Source organism: Colias philodice, chromosome 12, assembly GCF_061535455.1.
Source record: "Colias philodice isolate Cphi_HAF_F1 chromosome 12, ilColPhil1 Martin Lab GWU primary, whole genome shotgun sequence".
NCBI classification, from domain to species: domain Eukaryota; kingdom Metazoa; phylum Arthropoda; class Insecta; order Lepidoptera; family Pieridae; genus Colias; species Colias philodice.
Window position 1 is genome coordinate 7,059,511 of NC_143097.1, and position 22,742 is coordinate 7,082,252.

The 22,742-nt window shown below is 34.6% G+C and overlaps 1 protein-coding gene across 3 annotated transcripts in view; it reads left to right on the forward strand.

Annotated features, from left to right (window-relative positions):
- Positions 1-3,766: 3,766 nt before the first annotated feature.
- LOC149484126 (protein-L-histidine N-pros-methyltransferase) overlaps positions 3,767-22,742 on the forward strand; it is a 46,517-nt gene continuing 27,541 nt past the window's right edge. The window contains exons 1-3 of one of the 3 annotated variants that reach the window (XM_089701662.1): positions 3,767-3,854; positions 4,100-4,306; positions 21,225-21,415. In XM_089701662.1, the coding sequence (XP_089557788.1) occupies positions 3,804-3,854; positions 4,100-4,306; positions 21,225-21,415 (449 nt within the window). In that variant the 5' untranslated portion in view covers positions 3,767-3,803. Of the gene's footprint in view, positions 3,959-3,988; positions 4,307-21,224; positions 21,416-22,742 lie in introns of those variants that run through there. The other 2 variants (XM_089701663.1, XM_089701661.1) reach the window with 2 other exon arrangements.

Here is a 22,742-nt window from a genome sequence, read left to right on the forward strand (position 1 = left end):
TATGTTAATTATTTTTGCATTTTGATTTGCATCATAATATTTTTTTACCAATATAACCAATATATTTTACGCAAGTAAACAAAATCTAAGACTCTAAAATATAATAATTAGTTAACTTCAATGACTTCAATGATAAAATGATAAAGCAGTAAGTAACTTCAAGTCTTCTTCTACTTACAGTCCAATATGATTTTGGAATTGTCTACGTTTTACTTACTATAACAAAAACTCAGTTCTCACATATTATTAAGGAATAATTAAAGCACAATTAACAGTTCACATTCCTACAAGAGCTGGCACGTACAAGTACTATGCAGATCGGAAAGGGATAATGATTATTGTTAAGCTTAATTATTTTAATTAGGGCAATTTTCTACACTTGACTCAAAGCAAAAATGTTATGCCAGTGTGCGAGATAATTACAGATAATTGCGGCATTAAGTACTCAGAGTGATGTATTTGGCGAACTCGATACTCACGAAATATGTGCGCCGTATCCGAAATTACGAACATCTTACATATTTGCAATTAAATTTGAAGAGACGCGGCCATTTAGTTCTATAAATGTGGTTACGCAGCGAAGCAGATGTCCAGCTGAGGGATTTTTATTAGAAACGTGATGACTGTAATCACGCCGAAATCACTGATGATCGTAGAACGCCTCGGTCGTACGTGATCACGACGACACCTTCCGGCCGGTGTGAAAAATCATTACTTTTTGATATCTCAATAATTCAATCTGTAACGTGTAATTGCCCCATTTAGCGGTTTCGAATCCGTCGAAAAGATAATTTCTCGGTTTCTCTCACCCTTTGTGACTGATAAACCGATTTCCTGCCGAGCTACGTGAAAATTTAAGCCGGTTTAATCCCCTATCGAGCTTTTAATGACATTTTCTCAGAACGCACACCGCGAGAAAACGGCCGACCTGCACGATGGTTAGCCGCAAATCATAGAAAGATTTGCTGCATTGATAAAAATAAACGACGGGCGAGATTACGAAATCAATATAAAATTGCATTTCCTAATGTCAATTGTTAGTTACGGAGTGCAATAAAGTTCCAATAATCATGATATGAAATAATTCCTGGGTGATGTGCTTGTGTTGCAGCGGGCTCTTTCTGCGCGGTACAGCGCAGTACGTCCGTCTCTGTCGTCGCCCGAGGATCGCACGGGGTATGATGAACTCGGTAATGATCCAATCAGAAGTGAAGTGCATCAAGTCTCGCCGCTGTGAGAATGCGGTTGAGGGTGCAAAAACTACGAGCACGGATTTAAATTAAACCGATCGTTTGCTTTTGTTTTAAAACACCTCGCTGGTACAGCGATATGTACAATTATACAATAATAATTAGTATGCCTGGGAGCCAACTGGCGTACACGTCTGGAGTATGTTTAATTCCAGACCAATTTAACGATTAATAAATGATTTGCAGGTACCTGTAAAATTCGAAACTATTAACCGTTTATCGTGTATGCCCATAATATAATGAAATTACATGAGCATTACATTGGAGTCTCATTAGTCACTATACACCAAAAGCCTCTAAGTGTGTGCTTTTAAGGCATTTTTTGGAATTAAAAATAAGTAATGGTCTCAAAACACTGGCTGTTACGTTTCTCCGATGGCTTGTAATTATTTTAAATGTCCCGCGTGCGCCGGCGCGCCATCGCAAGAGCACCGCTTCGGGCGACTGGCGCGTGATCGAAAACCATATTGAACTGAATTAGGTATATAAATTAAACATTATATTGATGTTTGTTTTTTAGGTAATTACTCATTACTTGCAAAAGCCATCTTTTTTGATGATGTTTACGTACCAAACAGCAAGCCGTTTTCAATTAATCAAATTGTTTCTAATTATAAAGTAAGCTGCAGCGTAGTCAAATGTTTCACAAAATGAAAATACCAAAATTGAAATAATAAAGGCTAATTGGCAAAATCAAAATACCATAATTGATAGATATGATAAAGGCTAATTAGTAAATACCTACTCACGTATTAACCTTATTTGGCTGTTATCATTACAAACGAGAATTAAGTCTCGTGTTATCAAACCACTTATCACCTCACATTATCTTGTAGGTAGGATATCTTGCTATCTTCATGATATTCACGGCTTATTTTACTCACTTCACATTCATTCTCGTGATAAAAAAAGCATTTCTAATAGATTTTAAAAAATGGAATTGGCAAGACCGGCTTACGCGTTCCATCGACTCAAAATTCCAAACGTGGAACGATCAGTAAGTACCGAATTTTGGTTTTTTTTTCTGTGTTGACAGCCATATTTTATTTTTAAATATTTATCTAGGTGTTGTTACGTTAATTACGTTCACAAAATATATGAATTTTATGAAAATTTTAAAATTATACAAGTAGTTAGGTATGAACTATGAAGAGACAACTGTAACATTTAAAAAATATTTATGAATAAAAGTAACAATATCAAATTAAATAACTTAGATAGTTAAGTAGGTACATGTTTTAAATTATTAAATTGAATATGAACAATACTTTCTAATAAATCTAGGCAATATTTAAGGTTCGTCGTCTTAATAATGTAATAAGCATATTTAGTAAATAATATTATTTACATCATAAAAATACGTTTCAAGAATTCGAATAATTCTGAACGAATTTATTTTGTTTTTTTTTTTAGTTAATTAGTAATTCCTTCCTATGTAATTTTATAAATCCTTATTCAACACTTTAATAAGTAAGTAGTTATTCTAAAGTTATTGGAAGATATTCTGAATTAATAAGTTAGTATTTATATTCAATTAAACGTATAGGTACGACATTTAGCCAGCACTACCTTCGTAAAAATATTTTTTTGGGGCGGCCGGCCCGGGTACCTAAGTAGGTACCTACTTCAAAATCACCCGCCTGTGTTCTTTTTTTCTCTTTTAAATCTAGTGTGTAGTAATTTTATTCATTTAAGAATTAACTATACTTATAAAATTTACTAATGCTAAGGTACGTATATTAGTGATATAAACTTTTAATTAATTATACTTTTAGTTCTTAAATTACAAGGAAATTGAAAAAAAAATCTTAAAAAATATTCTATCAACGAAAATAGAAATTTCAAATAACTCACTGCTTTGTTTAGTTTTTGTCTTATTTCTATTGTAACTGCTGCGAGTGATCGGTTAGCTACATGACAGTGAACGGACGGTCACGGTCAAGGCCGAACTAATTCTAAATATTAGCCTGTACTTTAGTCTATTTATTGAGATACTACCTACAGTCCTTTCACCAAGCATTTCCAGAAGTTTACAAGTGAATATCTAAGTAAAAATATAATCTAAAAGTTACTCACCCAGTGGAAGACGATTAAAACAATTTAAGTGATACTCGATTACCTACAGTGAAAGCAAAATGATGAGTACCGTTCTTCGAGAAATTGTTATAAGAGGTGCTTTGGAAACTAAACAAAAACGGGTTAGTACCTATTTTGTTTTTTTAAATAATTCAAAGTCCTCTTTTGTGGGCACTCTTGACTCTACATTATTATAATAATTTTACGAAATGTTCTATGATATCATATTCAAGTGCCCATCAATGCATATTTATTGGAATGAAGATTGCAGACTTTCCTACAAGTGTTTAAATTTTATACATTTTATGGCGCTCAAAAATATAAATTTTTAAAGAAATGATTCATAAAATAGATTTCCAAATAAAAACTTTACCGGTCTCCCAGAATACCTTTTTCAATGCACACATACGCCCTCTATGCTTATCAAACAACATGTGAATAATTCTGAACGGTGAACCTGACATTGACATTTGACACATGATACCAATAAATCTACAACTTTCATCGTATTTTCAACCAAATATTATGGTATTCCATTTAAATTTTTACCTTTTTTAGTCAAATATCAAAAGATTATCAAAGTAATATCATCTGGACCAAGTTTAAGATTATGTTAAGGTTATTTTTCAAAGGTATTTGTGCAAATTCGTACAGATTCTTTAATGTCAGCATTGTTGTTGTTTTTATTATATTTACTGACTATTCATGAAACCTTCTCGATAAGTTTTCATTACAATTGTTTAAAAACATTCTCCTTCTCTTATTGTGTAAAGGAATACTCAGAAGTCTGTCCAAAACATGAACATTTCGAAATAATTGATTGGGAGTTAAACTTACCATCAGAAAGGAGAATTAGATATGAGGCCATGGCAAGTAGCTCTGGATTAAATGGATTGTATAGACCAAGAAGTGCCCTGGCTCGTGCGATGTATGAAAAGCAACGAAATGATAGATACCTTCAAGAGTTTGATCAAAATGAGGTAAGGTTTTAAAGTTATTACTGATACATATCCTCAATAAAGCAAACAACCATAAAAACATTATCTTTGTTTTGACTTGAATAAAACAATTAGGTTTTCTGATAAGATATTACAATTTTGATACACATGAACTTTGTGCGGAGTATCATAATTTCTAAAGCGGGCTGCTTTCAGTATTGCAATAAGGGAATTGGAAATAAGCTCAAAATACATTTAAATATTACTTCAGATATTTATTAATAATATATTATATTATTTAACTTGAATTGCATCAACCCATTGACCACCGAGCGCCCCGATCGGGCCACGACACAATAGATTTTCTATTGTGTCTGTGATTCCGGGGCCTGATGGATTAACTATGTAGTCAGGAAAGTGTCATACACAATGTTTACTTAAGTAATTTTTTACCGTTACCTTTGCTTCGCTATGCTTTATTGTCTTGAATTTAGTTGAAATAACCACCAATTAGTTCAACTAATACATAAAAATAATTTATTAATTATTGTTAAACATTGTTCCTATATAACTATTACCTCTTACAATGGATGTATTTAAATCCCATAATCATAAATATGTTATGTATTGAAGTATATTGTATAACTGCTAGGTAATATATGCTTAAGTGAAGTCCCGTGTCCCCAAGTGCGGTAAGGGGCGGATGCATTATGCATACATCTGTTTCACTGATCCATTTCCTTTAGGGACGAGTAGGTGATCAGCCTTCTGTGTCCTGCCAGACCGAGGCCACTTGACCGCCTCCTTGGTACAGTGGTTAATCCGTGAGCGTAGAACTGAGGGGTCCTGGGTTCGATTCCCGTTGGAGACGAAGAAAAACAAGTCTCGGTCTGGCAGGACACAGAATATATGCTTATATACTAGAATATTCATAATGGTTTTATTCCCAATGGTCTTCTGCATTATTACTCAGATACTTGAAGCACGCTTTAAATATATGCATTTTGCTTCTTCATTCCAATAGAATTTGTATATTTTGTTTGATTATGTTTAGGTTAGGTTTTCTCATAAACTTCATAGAACTCCATATCTTGTAAAATTTGGAAATGAACTAAACTAAGTATAATTATTTTTTTTATTTTTATTATAGTCTTACACTGAAGTTATACACTTAAAACATAATTTAAGTAATCTAATTAATCAGTTATACACTGAAGTTATATAGCTTCAGACATTGAAAACATCTAAGGAAAATTGATTTGTTTGTATTTTCCTAATTTTCTTCCTAAAATAAAATATAAAGCAACTACTTAATAATAACAAAATCATTCAATCTTATATAATACTTTGACGATGTTCCAGAATTGAATATTAAATGTTTTTCTGCATATTACAGCTTAACAGTTAAAGCTCTTGATGCATTGCATACATATAAACTACTTAGATAATAACTTGTAAATATATAAGATTTGTTCTTCATTTATTCGATTAGTTATTTATAATATGTATTAAGTTTTAGATGAGCTCATGATAATATCATGACGTATCGATTTTGTAATGTAGATAGTTAAATAAATAATAAAAGTTCATAATAACTCCATAAGAACCTTCCTTGTGCCTAGACAAAAATTTTAAAACCATTTAGCTGAATTGGTTGAGCCGTTCTTGAGTTTTACTCATAGCTCATAACATTATTTAGAGCTACATTTTTATTACTTACATTGCTAGGTATTCATTAAATTAATATCAAAAAGTTTTTGAATTTTAATACATAAACAATTATACTTAAGTACTTACCCTATATCAAAATAAATTATAATAAATAATATCAGAAATTTTTTTAACAATTTAACAATATTATGTGTTCAAACTTATTTTAATATTTCAACATAAATATTAGACATTCTACAATTTTATCGTTTTTTTTTACTAATCACTGATTAATATACTTACTTAAATTATGTTTTAAGCAAATAATCTCCTTTTAACTTTTTCTTCACAAGTAAAAAAGTCCATGATTCACCCCAGCAATATTTTAACCAACCTACTGTATTTGTTCACCAATTCTTGTAAGAATACCAACCGAGCGATTGTTTACCTTAGATACCCAATCTTTGCATATTTAACAACATTTAAAGCGAAAGAAAAGTCTAAGCCCTAGGCAGACAATAATATAAGCAAGTCGAATGGTTCACAAGGCGCACACGCAATACTCTCACGTGTGGCTCAGTAACGAGGATATATTTGCGTATGAAAAACACGAAATACCTCTGAATTGTGGAGGGAATAAGACATTCAACCCTCTCCTCCCATTCTAGCCACCCACCGACCCTTTTAACTTTCATCTCAGTCGAGTGCTCCGTCCACATACTTTTGTTCTATTTGATCAATGTTATTAAAATGTCGCCGGCTTATAAGATTATACATATCTGACTGTCGCAGGATATGTAGAATTTGCGATTTTAGAGCGCGACTTTTTGGTAATATTCCGGAACATGATGTTAATTTACTACGAATGACATACGTCGTAATTAGTAGATATCAAGCTACGCTTGAATGAAAACTTCCTCTCAATGACCTCTTTTGGTCCGCAATGGAATGGATTTTATGGAAAAGGCTTTTCACGCAGCTACTACTAAGCTTAATCGTAGAATTTTTTCACCATTTCTTTCCTACCTTGCACCTGTCTTAATTATGTAGCATTTATGGTGTTCACAAAACTTAAAAAGTTAAGAATTAGGACATTATGATACTTTTCTTACATTCCATTTCATCTCCATCTCCATTTTTGTATTAGTTTTCAATTGATGGTCAATATCAATTAATCACCTTAAGACAGTTGAAGCAGTAGAGAACCAGAGACAATTATAAAGCAGTGTTTTGTGTACGCACAGGTCACACGATCGTCAGCGTCGCCCGTAATCACTGCTATCCATTCTGTTAAAACCACCCGGGGTTAAATTAGTTAAGTAGACGCTTCCGTTAATCGTCGGTCGGTCGGTGCCGGCCGGCCGCTCTAAATGGATTAATTTATACTTTATTATTATGAACGAGGACGATTTCGGTGTCATACGAGGATGGAGTGATTGTGTTGTGATTGCTTGCGCTTCCTATGAAGGCATCCTTTATGAAACGATTCAGCCTCGATTGCGCGCCCATTAAAATCATTTACACTTACAGATTGGTGTGGTGGCGTGTGGTGGCATGTTTTTGCTACAGTGTTAAAATAGAAAAAGGACTTAGACAAAAGCTTCCAATTCACAATAACTGATAGAATTACAAGTGTTGACATAATTATAATTTCCCTATTTAATAACAATTAGCAACATGAAGATTTCAGATCTTACACTTAAGATCTGAATAGGTGCCATTTTCTCGCCATTTCATCATGCGCCACTTTATTTTGTGCAAATACCTACGAAGAGATCTATTGCACGCATTTGAAAATAACATAAACACAGAATAAATAAACGATCTGGGATTGTTTAAGTGACCCTTTCTCCTGAAATTTGCTCTATAAAAGCTAACAATTTTTCGAGCTGCAATCTATTTCGTCATTGCTATGATATTTCTTAATAATATAATTAGATATCCTATTAAATTATACAGTTAGTATAGTATAATTTAATAGGATAAAGTTACGGGTATTTTATAAAAATATATTTCATGCAAAATTTTGGTTACGTAGCTATGTACGAACCTTTTATGCAAACCTGATTACTTATAAAAATTTTAAAAGCAATTATATCAAAATCAAATAACACCTAGTTACTGCCAATGCTATTTCACATAATGGCGTAACAGTGCAGTCAGAAGTCGACAGAAAAGTTTGGTCAGCCAAGTTGCACATCAACAATCGTCACTACACAGCCAAGACACCTGAGTCGCTGGGCGCATCGCTCACTGCAATCTGTACATTATTTCTCCATTGTTCGCGTAACGAGTCCCTCCCGGCCCCCCCTCCTCACACCTCCCGGTTCCCACACCCGGCCCCGGGGCGGTGGGACTCGCTCGCGCCTTTCTTTTATCATTCCTCTCTTTATTTCCGAATGCAAATAATCCTCCACACGTGTGAGAATCGAAACCATTGTTCTCGCCACCCGACCCCACCGGGGACCTTGGTGACGCAATCTTTTTCTTCGCCATTTAGGTAACTCTAAGAACTTATTGTGTTACATTTGCCTATTCGGAGTGCATAATTGACTGTTTATTAGTGGTATTCATGCAAATTTCATCAAGTACTTACCTACATTAAGCTCGCCGGTATAAGTGGTTTGCGTTCATTTTCAAAAATCATCGATTGCAGTATAATTAATGTATGCATGATTGAAAGAAATGGAAAATATGACTTTAATACTACCCTAATTATGATACCTACCTTTCTAAATATTTTAAGAATATATTTTGAAGAATACGCTACATGGCCTTGTTACTGAATTCCTCGGATTCCGAGTCGTTGTTAATAGTCATTAAAAGTAGATACAAGTCGAAGAAAGTTTCCGTCACGTCTATTTCCGAGGTTTGTTATGAGCGAAGGACAAACACCTCGTTAAGCATTTGCCGGACGGAAGGGTGGAGCGGCAAGATTCCCAAGAAAAAAGCTAAGTGGGAAATCAATACATATTAGGCGCGATATCGGACCGGCCCGTCACTATGATGGATGAACGCACCCAAAGTTTCCGCATCGACTTTAATAATGACAATATACAAATTGACGTCCGCTGACTCTTCGGAAACGCGATAGCGCACTGTCGCCACTCACATTATGTAAACAAACATGAAGAAACGGATCGGTCGCCTTCAATTTTTATAATAGAAATCTCAATTACGGATATGTTTTTTACGTCCCATCTATCATATGGCGTCCTAGAGCCGCGTTGTCAATTGTCGCGCCGAATAATGGCATCGCCTTCGTGACGTCTCAAAGTGCGATATTGGAAGAGATCGACAGGAGGGAGTAAGTCGCGCCTCCACATATTGAAAGCTATTCGGAATTTGCAAATAAATACATGCACACGACGCCAAACCCACCGCGCCTCGCGCATCACTACTACCTTCTAAATTGAAATCGCGTTTGGTGACTGAATTGAAGGTATATGTTTTCTCCTATATAGAAAACTATCTGAATATAATTTGCACATTTCCATTTTAAAAGGATCGATGATAGATTTTCGCATTCTTATCTATTATCGATATAATACTGCTTTGGAACGCTTTTGTAGTCTCCTCTATTCCAGCATCATAATTCACATTACGTGCAATGCTATTTATGTTTTGTGGAAACCGCGCAGTCCAACAATAACATAGAACAGCTTTTTGCGACGCACCCACCTGGGACAAGCCAACCCTATCTCGTTTGCTTTGCAATATGTCCGTAAATTTAGTTAATAATATAATAGAAAATATTGCGAACAATTTAGCTTTTATATTTAATAAGTGTTGTGACTATGGTACATTTCCTAATTTATTAAAGCTTAGTAAAGTTATACCTCTATTTAAGAAAGGCGATCAAGAAGACTGTAACAACTATAGACCTATCTCGATTTTACCAACATTAAGTAAGGTATTCGAAAAGTTAATATTAAACCAATTGACTAGTCACTTTGCATCTAATAATTTGCTGCACACCAAACAGTTTGGTTTCACAAAGGGGCGCTCAACCACAGATGCTGGAGTTGCACTACTAACACATATATATAAGGCATGGGAAAACTCAAAAAATGCTTTGGGGATATTTTGTGACCTCTCCAAGGCATTTGACTGCGTTGAACATTGTACTTTATTGCGTAAACTTAGTCACTATGGGATTAAAGGACAAGCTCAGAACCTCATAGCCTCATACCTGCATGATAGGATACAAACTGTAGTTGTTAATGGAGAACGTTCTGGCGGTGCGTCAATTAACATTGGTGTTCCACAGGGATCTATTTTAGGACCCTTCTTGTTCTTGGTATATATCAATGACCTACCTTATTATTTACAGGATAGGTGTGAAATAGTTCTGTTTGCAGATGATACCTCATTAATTTTTAATGTGGATAGGCATGACCCAAATGTTGACGAAGTGAACAGTGCTCTTTTACACATATCCGACTGGTTTACTGCTAATAATTTATTATTAAATGCCAAAAAAACAACTTGTGTTGAATTTTTACTACCAAACGTTAAAAAGTTAAGCAGAAATATTACCTTGAACGGGGAGGTATTACACCCTACAGAATCGACTGTATTTCTTGGGTTAACATTGCACGTGAAACTACAGTGGGGAGCCCATGTCAACACCGTTGCAGGTAAGCTCAGTTCAGCAGCATATGCAGTCCGAAAGGTAAGGCATCTCACCGATGAAGATACAGCTAGATTGGTTTATTTCAGCTACTTTCATAGTATTATGTCCTATGGAATTCTACTATGGGGCAGGGCAGCAGATATAGAAACTATATTTATCTTACAGAAAAGAGCCATTCGCTCTATATATAATTTACGTGCTCGGGACTCACTAAGAGATCTCTTTAAGAATACTGGTATCCTTACTGTACCATCACAGTATATATTTAATAATATTTTGCATGTACACAAAAACGCCGACTTACACACAAGAGTAGGAGATAGGAGATAGACATTGTTATGGCACAAGGAACAGAAATAGAATTGAAATGCCATTTTTCCGATTAGCTAAAGTTAAAAATTCATTTATGGGTCAAGGTATACGCTTTTACAATAGAATTCCTCATAATATTAAAGAGTTTAGTAGTTCTAAATTTAAAACTTATATAAAAAATGTACTAGTTCAGAGAGCGTACTACAGTACCTATTCAGGAATATATGGACGATAAAAACCCATGGAGGGTTGTCGAAAAACCACAGGACAGTTCTTTGGCATGTTATTATAATATATTATGATGTTACATATGTATTTTGTAAAATTGTAAAACTGACATGATTTAAAAGAGCAACTATGGAGTTTCTTGCCGGTTCTTCTCCGTAGATACTGCTTTCCGAATCGGTGGTAAATTTTAAAATATGTAATGACGTTTCAAAAGTGCTTCTATAAGAAGTCTAATTGAATGAATAAATGTTTGAGTTTGAGTTTGAGTTTGAGTTTGAATACATTAACTCATATACACACGAAGTATCATGTATCACTCTTAACATATTGTATACAGAATACATATTTTACCTGATCATTTACTGGGGAGATATTTGAAAATTGATTTTAGTTAATTTAACCTGATCCATGATGTTTAATGCTTTCTCATCGTATAGTCTTACATGAGATTAAGTCGGGGTAGTTGAAAGCTCCGAGTGTGGGGGGGTGTATTTATGTCACCTCTGGGACATAGCGCTCGCCCCTCCCAATTATACCGCAGTAAAAGTCATAAAAAGACACCCGAAGTTTTTACACGAACCTAGAAGAGGCTCACGCGAAATTAAGAGGGGCGCCGAAATGTGAGATGAGCATGAATTTTTTATAAGAGCAGATGATGGTGGCCCGTTTATGATATCTTGCCGTGGATAATGCTCACGCTGCACGCGTTGTTTGTCTTGAATCATTGATGAGCCGCTTTTATTACTACCACAAGCAACATCAAATAATTAATTACCTTCTTTCGAGCTGATGACTATTTCACGGTCTCAGGCGGCCGAAATGTAATCACGTTCGCGCATTGTTTATATTCGCCTCGGGCGTGCTGCAAATATTTTAATTTTCCATCGCAAAAAGTTATGTAATACCTTTTATTGCAAGCTCCAATCTGTTTTAATGTTCGAAACAACCAAAGTTCAATGAATAAATACGTATCTGCATAATTTGCGTAATATCGAAACTTTCGGCTGTTTCGAATTTCGTTCGTGGCATTCGTTCGGTAACATTAAATAATAATTACACATTGTTCCAGATTAACTAATATTGTGTTTAAATATTAAATCAAGTTTTTCAATGCGCGGTCGTAAATATTCGTTTTATTTAATGCAATTTATGTTCGCAAAAGCAGGTCGAAAACGAGCTGCGAGCTGGTTAACTCAGCGATTTTCGTTTTGTGTACGCTTGTATGAAACAATACATTCTCACGTTTAATTTCTTTCGGCTTTCAATTGATTCTTTTACGAGTGTGTTTATTGAGCTCACGCAAATGCAAAATACCAATTGCTTATTATTTTCGTGATGCGATATTTGTACATTTGACCTAATATATCGCATCTATATCATTGTATAAATTTATTTTTAGTCAAAGAGCATTTTTAAAAAACATCCATATTTCTGAAGGCTAGGAAACATTAATTACCTCCTATCTCACAATTCCGTATAATGTGTTCGATGCACCCAAAGCAAATAAGATAAATGCATACCTGGACTCGATTCGTTGTATAATTCATATTGGAAACACTTATTTTAACACGCAGAACTATCGTCGTTCTATTGTAAACGTTATTTAATGTCGCTATAGATACATTAAAAAGTATAATAAGGTACTTGGAAGCTTGGTAATCAATTTAAAGCGTAATATATTTACCTTTATTTATGTCCCTCTGAAAATTATTTATAACAGCCGAGTAAATATATGATTTTACCTCAGCGAGAAATTATAATAACGCGCTTATTTAACGTTTATATATTATTGCGTTTATAATAAAATCGAGCAGTTTTAGGCCACAAGTTTGCAAACGCAAATATCGCGTAATATGTAGCACGATTTGGAATGCTTTCGTAGCTCGAAATGACAATAAAAGGTAGCTGGAGGTAACGGTTATGTAACGTATGCCGTACAGCGCGGGCGGTTGTCGTGTAGTCACATCGTAAAGTTTGAATGGGAGCGAGGTGTCACGCTCGATCCGCAGCGCCCTCGTCGCGTCGGAGGAGATCCTGTGCGTGCCTGACCGGCCTCCGGTCGCAGCTAATATGATTATGACAGAGCTACGTGCCGCTGCTTCGGGGATCCTTACACAAATATTCATTAATCTTTCACGGTCCGACGTCCTGCGATGGAGATTTAATCAGATTAAGGATCATCTTTTTGCGGGAAACTCGTGGACCCTTTGTTGCTACTCGCCCGTCGCACTTTTGTGTTGAATTTATGATAGACGATGTTCGCTCTGAATGTAAATTACTATGTACAGAATAGTATTACGTTAGATGATATTCTTTTGTAGATAAGTAAAATACAAGCACATGCCTTTATCTGTTTATAGACGGCTCTGAGACGGCTGCGTGCCTGTGGAGCGGGTGACCTCGCCATGCAGTCTGCTGCGATACAAACATCTCGAACCCGCGCGTAATGCGAACAACATGTTACCAAAACAATTTTTAACTTAGCTAGAAGCTGTACAAAAAGCATAAATATGCACGATTATCCAAAAATGTTTACACTTAAATGGCCGAAGTCCGTTTGATTCATAGATAGGACGCGGAAAGTCGTATAAAAAGTAGAATTAACCGCGGCGAAACGCGCGTAAAATTATTTTACCATTGTATGCAAATCGACGCCGCTGTGATTATTTTATTTCCTAAGAGCCACGGAATATAAATCTTGGGTAAAAAACGAAACAGGCTGCAGAACATTTCTTAGTTTATATGTTTTGTTCTTAAATAAACAAGAAACGCAATATTTAAAATATTTATTCGTACTCACGTCTATTATAATCACGTGATATAATTAATAACGAATGATATTAGATAACTAAATACAGATTTAAAATTCAAACTGTTTATTTGTAAATAATCAAATAATAACTTCCATCGCAAGGTACGTATAAGACAAGTTATAATTGTGTTATAATTAATAATCGGTATGTCAATTTGATATCCGCCATCTTGATTTCAAAACTCATTTATTAAGGCGACGCCTCACATCGGTCTAATGAAAGGCGCGCAAAAACATCGCATCGCACGGAATGTGTCACCGACGCGCTCTGGGACGTATACAGACTATAAAAATACCGACGGGCCGGCCTCTATCCCTCGCAGTTTCTTTTACAATCAATTCAATCAACAACAGTTCAAGTGACTGGATATTTTCGTGTGACATCACGTATTGTGGTGCAGTTTGGAATTAATTGTTGGGGCTATTTTGAGTTAGTAAGAACTTTAGATGATATTGATAGAGGAAATTAGTAAAGCCGTAACATGCAGTGCCTTAAAAATATTATGCTAAGAGAATTAAATTTAATCTTATTTATTAAAAACATTATAAGAGAATATTTAAAATAATATTATTATCATAAATAATTCATCAAGTTAGTGTTGCCCAAATGCAAGAACAAGACGAGACTTAGCCAGTCTTGGTCTTGGTCTTGCGCCAATACACCTGGTCTTGGTCTTGGTCTTGGTCTTGCGTTCCCAGTCTTGGTCTTGGGGTTGGTCTTGCAGCAAGAGTCTTGCAAGTCTTGCAATTACCTATTAGTCTATTACTATTTATTAAAGTTTACTTTAAATCTTAGAAAAACGTATTAGAATTGGAACATTGTGAGCTTGAATTAACATAGCCATAGTAAAGATCAAGCAGATTAATAAATAACTGAAGATTTGATAAGAAATTCGAAAAATCAACTGACCATATAGGTATATGTCGTTTTCCATGGAAGTACATAACTGTTTCTTAATAAACATTTATGATTTATAAGCTTACATTTGCTAAAACATGTAAAAAAACAAATTAATTACAATAATCAGTGATCAGTATAATGTATTCATTTTCATTCTAAGCACTGAAACTTATTTATTCTTTGGAACACCTGTAGGTACTCTTAAAAAAATTCGAAATTATTTTGCATGAGTATACCTACGCCCTATGGCGGCAATCAAATAGTGTCAAATGTTATGATTTCGGCGTGGCGGCAACGATTGTTTTAGATTTCAAAAGAAGCCGCCGGCGCGTGTATCATAACCATGTACTTCCGAAAAGCGGCAAATTTCTTTGAGAAGTAAGTACAAAACCTTTGATGCCGCATTATCAAAGTGCCGATGGTTAAAACATAACTATGCATGCACTCAGTTTGATTTTAATAGATATTTTTTTATTAGTCGTAATGCGCATAGGTCCAGTTTTTCATATTCTTTGATACAGTTTTTTGCGTCTCATAGAATTCCTAAGCGTACCTACCTATACACCGAACTGTTACACCTAACTACTCAGTGAAATAGCGCTAAGTCCTAGCTGCAAGACGCAAGAGTCTTGCAGGCTATGTATTGTTCTTGCTCAAGTCTTGCACGGTCAGTCTTGGTCTTGGTCTTGCTAAAAATACGCGGTCTTGTTCTTGGTCTTGGTCTTGCAAAAACGCAAGAACAAGACCAAGACTGCAAGACCAAGACTGAATTTGGGCAACACTACATCAAGTACTTACAGAATAGCGGAATAGACATAGAAAAGCATCCAAATCAAGGTGAAATGCAAAATACTTAGTAATATTAAAAGAACGTTAAGTGATCCGACCTTTTGCACACCCAAATAAAATGAAATCATCAACAAAATTATAATTTGCCTAACATGAATCACCAAATTCTGATGTAAAGCCGTTCATTATAACGCAAGATACTTCAATAGATATTATTTTAACGATTTCTATGTCGTCAAAGATGTCAAATTTGAACTTGCTAAAGCATATTACGGATCCATGCGTGAGAAATTAGGAAAAATTTATAGAATAGTCTTTAAAATTGGTTGTATCATGACAAATTTTAGCTCAATCAATGCAGAACATGACTTTCTAAACGTACAAACTAAACAATAGCATCTAAACATAGATATTCAAAGGCCAAAAAACGTAATTTAAATGTTTGAGTATTAAGTAAACGTGCAATTTCGAAGGATTTTGGCGTCCATTTTTTGTCGGCAGCGTTAATTTGAGCGGACAATGGGTATCGCGAGCGGATCGAGCTCTCAAAGTAGCGTGAGCCCATTTAATTGACCACCTTTCACTTAATTCAATCCATACAATATATATACAAACTGTTCTTCGGTAATTAGTAGGAGAAATATGGAGGATACCTTCGAATATATCCAGATTTGGAAGTTCGGTTTAAATGAATTAACGGAATTATTTATGCTATCAGATGTTGTGCTGTGCCTGTGCCGCAGAGGCAGTTACTTATTTATGATCATGTTCATTTTATTTTTCTAATTCTTTTAGCAACGGTTATATAAGATCTCAGATTACGTGCAGACTATCGAACTTATTTGTAATCTAGTATAAGTACAAACTATTTATTCTTATCGAGTAGATTCTAGTACTAAACGACATGAAACTGGCCTGCATGAATTTCTTATAAGACCTCTTGACGCTCGGCTACTTGGATCGGACAGATATGAAATTCAACGCAAGATGGGAAGGCTGGCAACACCCATAGATAATGTCAAAGTGTATGTAGATTTGAATAAACTTTAGAACAGGCTTACACGTATATGGCACGAGACATGGTCTTCTGAAGGCCTTGCACTTGTCGATAGCTGTCTAAAAATGCATGTTTGTAACGCCCTGTGACTTCAAATATCGCTGTGATGCTTTCACAATGTATTTGACACAGACTATGGTGTAAATTCCATTAAGTTTATTATATTCTTTCTTATTGTTAATTTTTAATATACCGAAGCCATCAAACTAAATATAAAAGTTTGTATTCTAAAACAAGTACATTGTCATGTTCGAAACATTTTTTTTACATATAATACCTTGATTTCTGCACAAAATAACAATACATTTTTAAATCTCTATCACGAAAATAACAACTACAAAGCTAACAGTACAATTTACAAAAATACGTTCGACCCCAATCCGTTTTTTTGTGTAACTGTAATTGATTTCATTTCTTTGTTTACAATTTACATAGATCGTTGCTACAACGCTCGAGTGATGAAATGCGATGTTACAAAACAAAAACAATGAATTCAATTATCCCAAATGTTAATTCTGTTGGCCGACAAGATTAATCTTTGATTAAAATAATTCTCGAACGTTCTAAGTCAGAAACGCGGAAATAATAGTGGGAGTGAATTCTAATGGTATTTCAGGTGGGGGTCACGTAGCGTCATAAATCGTATCCCTCGATAGAACAATTAAAAGACGAGCATAAAACAATTATGCAATAGTAGCCCTCCGGCTCCTCGTGATGTCATAGATTAAATCACAGACGCGATATTGGTGCATAAAGATAAAGAAATAGGCGGTAGAGCAAAAATATTATGGTTAAAAGTCGAGATGGAATTGATTTTTATTTGTCATCAATAAATTAGGAATCTAGGCGAGGTCTAGAACTTTCAATCACTATTTTTTATTTCAATTCTTATTTTAGTAAAATTTTATGCCATACATGTTCTAGCCTTTCTTCTCCTTCTTTTTGACTGTTTTATCATTAATAATAATATTATTAGATTTATTTTAAATCACTCATTATAAAATAGTTGTATTTCATGTGTGTTGCATTCTTAATAAGTAATTCTGAATATATCATTATTAATTCTAAGTATGTAATTGCTAAATTAAACAAAAGAAAAACAATGTATTGAGTCAATGAGGACATCGTTATGTATAGTAATTGGTTGTCTTAAAAAATATATCGAACATCATATTCTATACATTCTGCTAAAATGTTTAATCTTTGATACAGCCGTAAGGTGTCGAAACAGAAATCAATTATGTATGTATTTATAAAGCAAGAGTATTTTATCTCGTGGTAGCATTGTCGAGTTATATTAGAATTCAATTGTTTTATGGCTATAAGTCTTTGCAATTCTTAATTGAGATGGCAGACGTTGAGGCTTCGGGCTAGAAACATCGGTTTATGAATAACCAATGGTGACTATCGGTGTGATTTATTTGTCAATTCTTAGTAAACTGTTATTATTTAAACTTGGTTAATTGTATTATAAAAACATTGATTGCTTACACGTTTTTCACGAACCTGTGATTTCATAAAATTAAAATTAAGTTTTATAGTTATAACACATGTGGTGAGAACACGTAACTTAAGTCTCCAATTATAATATTTTTTATAGTGTAGTATTTAAACTCAATTTAATGTTAATATGTTCTAGTCACGTCATTGAAGCTATACAACATAGTGTGTTCAAGCTAAGTGGCGCATAGGATCCCGGTGGATTTGGCCGTAAGCGGCTCGGAGCTTGTTTGCTCGGCGCTCCATTAAAATGGGATCAGTCGGATGCAGATTGCCTGGACCCGGCGATCACGCAGAGCCAAGATAGGTTCTGCGTTCTTATGTAATTTATGTATATAGAGTCGCTAACTTTGGTATTCTATTGCTACGTTAGACGACTTCCGAACCTATTTTATGAGCTGGTTTCTGAAAAATGACCATTGATCATCAATTTTATATTTTTTTATTTCCGTCGTACAGCAACAATAACACGTTGAACTCGGTATCAAATGAATTCCAACAGAATAAGAGGTTGCGATTGCAGTGTAAAAATGCCAATAAATTGACGTGACAAATTGTAAAATTGGCCTTTAAAAGAAATATGACTTGCATTCAGAATTGAGTCACAATATGTCGGCGGTAGTCATTAGCGGTTCGCACACCGTCATTTATTTCGCACATTTAAATGAGAATTAATCCGGCATTGTGCTCAAAGTTAATACTCCGCTTCGTATTGACAATATGCTCGGTCTTTGATTCATTAGTAGCGAGGCGAACGACCGCTGCATAAAGGATCTGCATCCATCCATTCGTTCCGTCAATGCACCTCCGTTGACCTTCGCGCTAACGAGTCATCTTAGGATAATGATCACACTCAAAAGACTACGAATGACAAGGAAATAAACACAGGCATAAAGCCATTTATATTTTCTTTTGCTATTGATTCTATTAGACCGCATATTTGTAAGAACACAATAATCTGTGGAGAAAGAGGACGCTATTAATCATGTCATATTTTTGTAGAAAGTGTATTAGGGTTGAATTCGCAGAAATAACTAAAATCTGCTAAGAAATTATAATATATCATCTTTCCTTTATATGACCCGTTGACCAATTCGCAAAAATTGCTAACCCACATAACATAAATAAGAATCATTCGTCCTCGATAAGTCGGCGGGTCGAATAAATCATCCGCGATTTGTCTTCCTTAACAGGTAGATTTTTAAAATGTGGAAATTGTTATTCATGCAAATCTACCTTTACACGAGCTGAAATTGAATGCTAAACACGATTCTCATAAATAATAGAGGCGGGAGCCTCTGTTCTACATAAATATCGCTCAAAAACAAAAACACGGAAGTCATATTCGTAATAGATCGTCATCTATATTTGTACAAATGTAGGATTTAGGTGGTGGCTTTAGCTGACAATGATCTGCATTTGCATGTATTTAAATGGACTGTGGCCATAATAGCATTGACGTTGATGCTAAAGAATAGGTGTGACTAATTAACATCGATAGTTTCACCGCTATACGGCTATAGTTTCTCATTTTGATTTACGTAGAACAATTTTGTTCCAAATATAATCATCTCAATAACACTTTATTTTTTTTTTATTTGGAATATCACATTCTGCTTATAGTCTTCAAAGTGATTAGTAATTACATAAAGCAACTAAAGCCTAATATGTTTCTTCATAAAATATAAAACTATACAAGCCAAACTAGTCGTTTATCATAAGAAAATCTCGTATCCGTATCCTTTTAAATAAATCATAGAAAGCAAAAAGGACGCACAATCGTTAGCGTAACATTAGCAATCGACTGCGCTAGGAATAATAAAAAATTAGATCAGTCTTCACGACAAGTCTAAACAGTGGAATATTATGAATAACTTCGGCATTCAAAATTTTCCACAATTTGTATTCTATCTGGAGTATTCCCCTCGTCGGGTCCCGTAGTTCCCGATGCAAGTCATTTTAAATGCAAAGACGGCGCATTGCATAATCACCGATGTGATTCTCTATCGGTATTCACTTCTTATTAAACATTTATTTTACTCCATTTTTATTAACTGTATCGTCTACTTAAACATCCACCAAATGCACGTAGAGTATACTTGTTCATATGAATAACATTTAAATATATTTATATACAACAATGGGAACCAAAAACAAAATACAATTTTGTCTAATGTCTTACGACTGAAATGCCGTATCAATTTAAAAATAACTTGTAGAATAGATCAAACTCGCACGGTCATTATATTAATGAACATAAATTAAATTAAATTATTTGTAATTACCTATACGTAGATTAACTCAAGATACAATAACAGTAGCCGCGTCAATGGTCATTAATTTACAACTCCGAGAAAAGTGGAACGTCTTATCAATTTTTTCTTATATTCAGAAGCCAGCTTCGATTTGATTTTAATATAAAGACAGATCGGGCATTAATTAAGTCGGCTTGATGAGTTCGTGGCGTCCCTCGCCCGCCGTCATTACGGCTACATGTAGAGGCGAGAAGTTTTTTTAATTCGTTATTATTCTCTGGCGTAAAGAAATGTTAATTCGAGGCGGCGTGAAATTAACAGCCGCCGCATTGCCCTTTGTGGAGTCGGCGGCTGACTTAAACACACAACGAGTGACGAGCTTTCATACGACTCTTATAATTTGCACTTCATTACGGCTTTTTATATTAGATTCTCGAAGCGAACGCTGCTGGAACATCAATTTGTGATTGTGCGTTACGTGCGCTTATTTGTCGCGTTCAATGCGCTAATGAAGCAATCTTGCATATTACGTTGTGCGATCATTTATAATGCGAGATTGTCTATTTAACGTTAGTATTGTTTCATTTTTTTAAAGACGTCGAGTAGATTGCTTTATATTGCAACGTGCTCAATCAATATTGTTTTTATTGTTTTTAAAGTTCTTCGACTGCAAATAGCTGTCCATTTTATCTCGTCTATACAACAAGGAAGGAAGAAGATTATAGAAAGGATGCTCAATCAAATAACCTTTTAGATAAATAAGTATACCTGTATAGTGTATACACATTTCAAAATACCCTAACAACACCCTCTATTACAGTGGTATCAAGTGGACAAGAACCAGCTACCACCAGAAGCGCAAGAGAAGTTCGTTCAGCTGCACCCCGATAAGGAGACGCAGGAGTTCCTCACCGCCTCCGTGGACAAGTCATCATGGGTCTGGACGCAGCTGTGGTACATCCTGGCCAAGTCCTTCCTGAGACACTTCTGGACCACTACTGATATTAATGGGTGAGTACTTAGAGTAAGGTATTGCATATATTATTCCTGATTGGTCAATTTTGATCCGTTGCAGCATGTATTGGTAAAGTCTATGAAAATTAGGTTACTTATCTGGCTAATGGTCAAGTTAAGTTAAGATTCCAGTAATACTCTACGTAAACAGAAATTTTGATGCGGAATTTTATAATGTAAAAAGTCAATCTATAAAAAGATAATCTATTGAGAAATTATAACTAAGAGATCCCAAAAAGATTGCAACAGCATAAAAAGTAGGAAAACATACAAATGTAAAAATATGCGCTGTTATAGCAAATATAATATGTAAACCTGGCTCGGACTATTTATAGAACAAATGACAAATATGCAGACGTGCTACTTTGTAGCTCGGTATTAAGGTAGCTGCGATTATATCGTGAATCTTATATCTCTATGCTTCATTATAATGTATTTGTCAAAGCTATATTGATTATTGTATGATGACAACAAAATTATTTATGTTTTAAATAGCATTTAGTGTGAACGAGAAGACATTTATAAATACATTAACTATTTTATTGACTTGTTTGGTATAGTGTATAGTGGCTGAATAGAAAAAGTTACTACAAGGTACAAAAAAAATGTTGTGTGGTTTTATGAAACCACGGTAAAAGTGAAACTGTTCGAACGGTTCCGAACACCGTCGCGTGTCGGTCGGCTGCCGAGTAGGTATACCTACTCGGCAGCCGCGATACACGCGACATGCGCTACACAGACCAAAAAGTTAGAGACGATGTAATAAAAGTTTCACTTTAAAAATTGAAAAAAAAAACATATGAAAATACTTCTAAAATTTGTCGTATAAAATATGGGTTAACACAATGCCTTATTCACACAAACATCATTCACGCACAAATTTAATGTGTACTGTATTTTAAATTTTACATGATTTCAAAATCCCATGCATTCAATATTGATGAAGCAAATTATACATACAGTTACAAATAAGTAAACGATACCAAGGTAACTAGACTATATCTATACAAATCTAATCAGATAAAATGAATTGAATTTAAAACTAACGAATGATTTCTTTTACAAACGATGAATTGCCATTTGAATCACTACAATGGGGCATTATTAAGTTCGTCCAGATTCGTCCAATTACGCCAATTACAATATCCCTGTAGATATTTATGTATGTACGAGTGTATTATTTCCTCATCCATTGTGTCGTATCTGCACAAATTAACTAATTCGAATCCACACTAGTGTTGCCTTATGGGAATATCGATAAAATCTTTGCAATGACTTATCGATATCAATCAGCTAAACATGACCCAAAGAATCTGTAGATTTC